This window comes from Orycteropus afer, unplaced genomic scaffold (genome assembly GCF_000298275.1).
Source record: "Orycteropus afer afer isolate SDZICR_OR568_19922 unplaced genomic scaffold, OryAfe1.0 scaffold00327, whole genome shotgun sequence".
In the NCBI taxonomy this organism is placed as follows: Eukaryota; Metazoa; Chordata; class Mammalia; order Tubulidentata; family Orycteropodidae; genus Orycteropus; species Orycteropus afer.
This window is the reverse complement of record NW_006921914.1, coordinates 3,289,551-3,297,241: the sequence shown is the minus strand read 5'-3', so window position 1 is coordinate 3,297,241 and position 7,691 is coordinate 3,289,551. Positions and strand designations below refer to the sequence as shown.

Below are 7,691 nucleotides of genomic sequence, written 5' to 3'. Positions count from 1 at the left end.
ACTGCTTAGATACACTCCTACAACGTAACTAACTTTAGGAAAGCTGAAAATTGTTTTAACAGTTATGGTCAATACTGAACTTTGTTATTACATCCTAGATGAATGTTTCAGTGTTCAAAATTACTGAGCTTGAAGTTTTAAAACAATCCCGACTTCCACTTAACAGTAAGCATGAATCACAAGCCTGTAATGCAAAACTGTTAAACTTAATTTTTTGTTTATTTTCTTAAAAAAGGAAGAAAGGAAGGAAAAAAAGAAAGAAAGAAGCTGACCAAGAGTGATCAGAATCAGCTATATTTCCCATTTACCAACCATACTGGATATGCTAGACATCCCTCCTCCCATACTAGTCAACTCCCATAAATGCACAGCTTTTATTTCTGTAACAGCTGTTTAGGGCGCCTTCTCTACCTAAGCAAGGTTGGACTGATAGTCACTGGAGTTCTCCTGCAGAACTTGGTCATATCCACTCATGCTGCTCTGACCGCCATAACCACCTCCATAACCACCACTCAGCTGCTGGCTAGCAGGACCCCCATAACTAGACTGGTTGGATAAGCCCATGCCTCCCATCATTTGGCTCCCATAAGCACCACCACTTGCACCTGCTGTAGAATTCAAAAAGAGTTCTACATAGCTGTGATCATAAGCCCCCCCACTTGTTCCTGCAGTAGAATTCAAGAACAGCTCCACATATCTGTGTTGCATATTAGCTTTGTCTTTTGCCATAGCTGCCACAGCATCTTCATGAGTAGCAAATTCAACATCTGCCTCCCCAGTAACTCTGCCATCAGGTCCAATTTCAATGTGTACTCTCATGGGGTTAAGAGGTGAGAAAAAATTGTAAATATCATTCTCAGTGGCTCTATAAGGTAACCCCCTCATGTGCACACAGTGCCCTGTGGTGCTCTGGAAACTGGACCCACCATCTCCATATCTATGATCAGACATTCCTGAAAAACAGTAATTGAGGTCTCTTCCAAATCTATCAGATCCAAAGCCATACCCATCATTATAGCCACCATAGTCATCATACCCTCCATACCCTCCCCCATAGGCACCCCGCCTCATCCTTTCAAACCCAGCTCCTCTGCCAATGCTATTATACCCTCTGCCAGCCCCTGGCCTATCATAGGGACCTGGCCGCTGCATAGCCATGAGCTTTCGAGGAGGATCATAGTGGGTTCGAACTTCAGCTCGGCTACTCTTGAAGATTTCAATGTACCTGTGCCCTATTCTTTCCTTGTGTTTCTTTAAGGCCTTTTCAGCTATCTCCTGCGAAGCAAACTGCACAAAGGCCTCCCCTGTGCTCCGCCCCTGAAAGTCCACCGGCAGTGTCATCCCATTTGGCACAATTTCCAACCCTGAAAAGAACTGAACAATTTCTTCCTTGCTACAGCCAAATGGGAGTCCTCTAAGCCGGACGAAGCCATCATTAGCAGTATCAGGGCTATTCGGACCTGTATGCTTCAACACCCAATCCATTTCAACACTGTTGGACTTGAATACTTCCACGTATCTGTGTCCCATGGTTTCTCTGTCCTTCTTCAAAGCCAATTTCACTTCATCTTCAGATTCAAGTTCAACAAATGCTTCACCACTTGGTCTGCCTTCTCTGGTATAGATGAAACGAATACCTGATGTGCCATTTTGGATTTTACAATCAGAGAAGAAGCGCATCACTTCATCGGCTGAGCAGGACCAGGGTAGGCCCCTGACCTTCACCACGAACCCCTCCCTGCCTTCTGTGCTCAGCATCATGGTGACTTCTGGAATCTCGGTGGCAAGTTAGGCTCAACGCAATTTCAGGACGGCTGGGAAAAAAAATAAAAAGACTACTGTCATGGAAAAATGTTCACACTATAGTAAGTAAAAAAGCAAACTACTGACAGCTTTTTGTAAAACATTCGTATAAGCAAAAAGACTGTACCAACTAATGTCACGAAACAATGTGTATAAAGCATTGAATGGGAAACCAATGTGCTGTTTCATCCAAACTACAATTAAAAAAAAAAAAAGACCACACAAATTTTTAATTCATTCATTCATTCAACAACCACTTAAAACCAAAACCAAACTCACTGCCATGGAGTAGGATCCAACTCATAGTGAGCCCTTCTTGGGTTTCCGAGGTGATTATCACTATGGAAGTAGATTGCTCAACCTTGCTTCCGAGGAGTGGCTGGTGGGTTTGAACCGCCAGCCTTCTGGTTAGCAGTCAAGTGCCTTAGGCACTATGCCACCAGAACTCCAAGTCCATTAAAAGTGGTTAATTTTGGGTGGTAGGCTTATGTCTTTTGTTTCAAGGAACTTTTTTCCTTTAGATATTTCTGTATGCTCAAAGTTTTCTGTACCGAACATGTTTTGTCATAAGGAAAAAAGACTTAAAAATTTACAGCAACAAAATCAGTGGAAGATGGTCTTGCAACAAATACATAACCTTATTATTAAAAAAAAAAAAAAACTCATGTAAACCAACAAACTCAGAGAAATACCAAGACCTAAGAGATAAATATAAGAGAGACATTATGGGGATTTCAGCCATTCGTTTTAGAAACGTTTTTATAGTTGCCAGATTGAGCAACTGACTCTGGTGTACAAGTATCAATGAGCCCCAGGCTTATGGTCCTATAGGACTGTGTGTCTTCATCTAAGACAGAAGTACGAAAACACACTATGCCTGCCATGACAGAACTCTGTGCAGGGGATAAAGATGGTATCAAGGATGGATTGATTGGTTGCTCAATTGTATTGGTTGGAGATAGGATGGTTAAATTAAACAAACTAACCAGTTGAAGGATATAAAAACAAATTTTAAAAAATATGATGGTGCACAGAACAGGAGAGAGCAAGGCAACAGATAGACTGGTAAGGTAGAAACCAGATTCGGAAGGTCTTATTTGATATACAAATGCTAAAGGCCTTTTAAGGGATTTAAACAGAGGAGTGAGGGGAGTGATGTCATCAGAACCTTTTCAGACACATCACCCTGGCAACAGTGTGGCACTCAAACAGAAGGGGGTTGGGGTGAAGCTAGCCAGATGAGTTAGAATATAAAGTGTTAAAAGGTTTCACCTAAGGCAACAGTAAAGGGAGAGGAAGGATCTGATCTAAGCATATCAAAGAAGTGGAATCTCTCGACTTGATGACAGATTAGCTATTGGGGGGTGGGGGTAAAAGGAGAGGAGCCTGGGAAATATAAACAGCTAATAAGTACTGGAAAAAATGTTCAAATATCACCAATCATTAGAAATTCAAGGTAAAACCAGAATTAATCACCATTTTCACCCACCAAGACAGTAGAAAACTAAACAAAGTACAGCACCATCAGGTTTCACAAATACACTACTAGGGGAGTGAAAATTCATGCATTTCTGGAAATCAATTTGGTATTATGTACTATATCTTTTGACAAAGTAAATCCACTTTAGGTTATGTGCCCTCAGGCAATGATTTGAAATTCAGATAGGGACGGAATAGTATACACTCAGAAAAAGCTATAAAAATATTCACTAATTTGAGAAATTACTTATGCTATAATTTTAAGTGGCCCATGATCATAGCTACTTTATAATTTCAACTATGTAAAATATATATATTCACATGCTCTTTGACCCTATGATTCTACTTCTAGGAATCTAGTCAACAAATAAAAATGTCCAGAATCAGTCGTGTTAAGCTTAGCCGATGGTTAATCTTCTATAATTCTCCCACTTCTCTGCCTTATGGTGGTGGCAGCATTCACAAGTCTCTGATACACTGGGCGCTTAGGGTTCTGTTGAGTGCATTACAGCTATGGTGTCCACTAGCCAGATTTTACTTCCATTAAAATGTTAAGTATTAACAAAATACAAATGTTCACTACAGCAGTTAGAATGGCAGAAAATTAGAAACCTAAATAAATATTCCTCAATAGGGGGATGGCTGAATGAATTACACTTTATTCTTAAAATGGAATGCTATACAGCAGTTTTAAAAGAGTGATCCATCTGCCCTAACTAGAAAGATTTCCAAAATATATGAAATGAAAGAATATGCACATGTGATCCTGCTTACATTAAAACTTAAGTGTGCCTGTACACATGTATGTAAATACACAGAAAAAGATCTGGAAGCATAAAATGTAAACTTGTTTTTAAGAAAAGAACTGGAGGGGAAGGGGAGTAAAGGGTGATATTTACTTTTTACCCTATATAAGTCTATACTAATTCTTTAAAATCACTGTTTGTAACAACTGGAATTAAAAAAAAGTTAGAGAAAAAATATATGCGTAGGGAATTTGCCTAATGTTAATAGTGGTTACTTTAAGCTGTAGTTTTACAGATTTTCCTATTTAATTTTTTTGTACATTCTTAATTTTCTGCAGAGATAATTTGGTCATTTATTTCAGAAAAATATATAAAATAAAATGTTTGATTTTCTGGCATTTGGTATAGCAGATTTGATAGTTTTCTAGTTTTGCATGTGGATGGCCTATGTGACACGATCTGGGAACACTGGACCTCCTGTAGGAAAGTACAAAGTGTAACAATCGCCATTATTAAATTAAATAAACATGGACTAATTGCTTATTATGTGCCTGGCACACTGCATGTGCACTGATAAGTCTTCCTATAAAACATCCTTAGGTTTGAGTGATAGATTTAAAGATTTTTTTTTTTTATCCCTGGGATGACCCATCCCATTTAATGTCCCTGAAGCACTCTATGCCTTAAAATCCCCTCTGTAGTGTGACAGGGAGGTTCTGCTTCATTATTTTATCTCCTGAGAAGACCACTAGGGCACTGATACTTAAAGTGGGAACTAGATTCCATTTGAGAGATAAGAATTGTGTCTTTATATATGAGTTACAGACACACTTTAAAAAAATTGTAATGACTTGTGGAATAAATGTATTTTCTTCTTGGCCAAAAAAAAAAAAAAAAAAAATACACCATAATGTTGAGCAGTTATCTCAGATAGTGAAATACGTGTAGTTTTTTTAAAAAATTTATAGTATGCTATTATTTTTCAAATGTTTGAGAATGAACATATATTATTGTTATAAGCAGAAAAATAAACGTTATTTAAATATTCAATTCAGTAAAAACATTTATTGGGCGCCTCTATCTAGCAGGCACGCAGCATTTGCCTAGATTTGACTCTACGGATATAATTCACTTGGTACCTCCCCCTACAGACAATCAGACGGTGAAGATTTAAGTGCTTGAATTGGGTGGACCAGCACTCAGACCACTGGTCTCGATATATGTTTATCCTAATTCAAGGCCATAGTTTTCAAACATTTTTCACCTTACGGTTCTACTTAGGAATCCTCAGATACCCGCTCAGACAGACAGATACACAAAAACACATACAGTCACGAACGTCCACCATTTCCCCACCAGGCGCAGCAAAGGCGGCTTCCCGGCACTGAGATGGGGGGGGGAGTGGGGGAGGGGTAGGCAGAAATTAAAAAGACGGAGGCGGCCTCCGGACCCCGCTTTGGTCTCCACCATCACCACCCATGGGTCCCCAGTTCCCACCCACACACCAACCTCTAATGATACCGGGTAATTTTCCTCCTTCTTCCCTCAAACGGCTACAGCGAGACGATAGACGACGACCAGAACTACTTCTGCTCACGTAAGCGATTGGTCACGTGAGCTCCTACGTCATGTGAGATCTCGATCACATGAGCAACGCACAGCTTCAACTCGAGATCACTAAGGTGCCGCACTTCCTTCTGGTAAGGAAATAGGGCGGGCTGATATCAAGAAAAAAAAGAGTATGATTGGTTGCGATGCGCCTTACGTGACTGGTCATTGGTCTGCCTCTGGGGATAACCGTCCCAGTTGCCTGAGAAACAATAACGTCAGTATTTAATATCTCATCGGTGATTGGTCCGCCTCTAACATTAAACTTAAAAGTCCAGGTTACCCGCGGAAATCAGTCCTGTATGATCACGATGACGGGGAAGTTGATGAGCCGAGGTCAGCGGCTGGGCTGTGTGCTTGCGCTTAGTGTCCTAGCCTTATTTCTCAGGGGCGTCCCTTGGGCCAGGGCTCTTGACAATGGCTTGGCAATGACCCCCACCATGGGCTGGCTGCATTGGGAGCGCTTCATGTGCAACATTGACTGCAAGGAAGAGCCGGATTCCTGTGTCAGGTATCAGAAATAGTGGGTGCATCTCGCCCTTCACTTTTCTGTGTGTTTGTCAGGGTGTGTTTTGGGGGATACAGGGTCTCAGCGGAGACATTTGAGCCAGAGGGCGAGCTCCCCTATTGCTACTGCATTTTTATTCCCAGCAAATTATCTTGGGTGGGATTTGGCCTTAAACTTTCTCCGTGTCACCCGTTCTGGGGTGGGAGTCAAGCCAGCGACCCCTACTTCTCCCTGTCTCTCTTCCGTTACCATCTAGTTCCATTGAGACCCTTCTCGTGAGCTTTGCTCTGCCTGTGCCTGGTTCTACTAGTGAGCATAATTGGGGTGTGTAGGAGATATGAAGAACCAAGAGCCGTGCCATCTCTTCCCCTTTCTGGGTCACGGGTTACTTAGCTGTAACCCGAGCGTTTTAGACCATATGGTCTCTGAGATTCCCCCCTAGCCCCCTTTTCTCCCCTCTTCCTCGCCCTTGGGTGTGGCGTCAGGCTGGAAGGTTGACCTGGAGGATCTTTACCTACCAAAGATGAGAGTTGAGGTTGAATAAGATAGATACTGAACAATCTGATCTTCGCATTCCTTGTCTGTAAATTGGATTAACACTCTTACCTCATGAAGTCGACTCAGAAGACTGTAAGAAGCAGCCTGGGCAAATCGGAATTTAACATCAGAGAGGCTCAGCAATTAATGAAATGTAGATATGCAGCAGTCAGGACACAGCCAGAAACAGGTATGTGGGTAATTTGTTATCAGGAGTAGGAGGCTCCCTCTGAACCTGAGGAATGCAGTGTGTGGTGTCACATTTATCCTGGAGGAACTGCCATCGAAAGTTGAGAGTTGAGGATGAGGCTGTAAAAGAAAGAAGACCCTCTCTCAATCTGTTTCCTTATCTGTAATGGAAATAATAGTTGTTATCTCACACAGGTGAGCTTTGAATGAGATAATTCGTGTAAAGTACATAGCACAGTGCCTGACCAACTGCTCAATGATGCATATAGAGCAAATGTTCTTAACCTGGAGTCCATGGGGTAATGTAAATCTGTAAATGTGAGTATGGGTATTTTCCTGGAGAGAGGATCTCTAGTTTTCACTAGATTCTCAAGGGGATCTGTGCTATATAAAAGGTTAAGAATCACTGATATTAAAAATATAATAAGGCCACCCATGGAGCAGAGGTCCACCCCTCCAAAGGCAGCAGTCCTAGTACATCCTGTGTCTGTAAATGAGTCCTATGAATGTCTTTATAGATAAAGTCAGATATTGGTCACACATCACAGAAGAAACTGGCCTTTCAGGTTTCAGACTAAGTCCATTGTGACCCTGGGGAATAGTGTATCTGGTTATAAAGTTTATGCCTAATCATTACAAAAAAATGTAGGTAGTAAAGAAGAGTATAACAAAAATAAAGATTACTCCCATGGCACTATCCAGAAACAATCATGGCTACAATGTTAATATACATCTTTGCAATAGGTTTCTATTAAATACAAACACAGATTTCTTTTTTCAGTAAAAAATGGGATCATGTTTATGTAGATAGTGGTTAATAG

The 7,691-nt window shown here is 41.0% G+C and overlaps 2 protein-coding genes across 2 annotated transcripts in view; one reads left to right on the top strand and one right to left on the bottom strand.

The window, feature by feature from the left end:
- Window positions 1-411: 411 nt before the first annotated feature.
- Window positions 412-1,761, bottom strand: HNRNPH2 (heterogeneous nuclear ribonucleoprotein H2). The gene is made up of 2 exons (XM_042782457.1): window positions 660-1,761; window positions 412-605 (listed from the first exon to the last, which is right to left on the bottom strand). The coding sequence occupies exons 1-2, from the start codon at window positions 1,759-1,761 to the stop codon at window positions 412-414; spliced, it is 1,296 nt and encodes a 431-aa protein (XP_042638391.1).
- A 4,177-nt stretch (window positions 1,762-5,938) lies between these two features.
- GLA (galactosidase alpha) overlaps window positions 5,939-7,691 on the top strand; it is a 9,632-nt gene continuing 7,879 nt past the window's right edge. The window contains exon 1 of the mRNA XM_007952187.2: window positions 5,939-6,147. Coding sequence (XP_007950378.1) covers window positions 5,939-6,147 — 209 coding nt within the window. The remainder of the gene's footprint in view (window positions 6,148-7,691) is intronic.

Bases quoted from the DNA above. Each gene is read 5' to 3' on its own strand.
- HNRNPH2 (XM_042782457.1), bottom strand. From the start codon at position 1,761: ATGATGCTGAGCACAGAAGGCAGGGAGGGGTTCGTGGTGAAGGTCAGG. The intron at 606-659 runs GTGGGGGGGCTT...ATTCTACAGCAG, and splicing joins GAATTCTACTGCAGGAACAA to GTGCAAGTGGTGGTGCTTAT.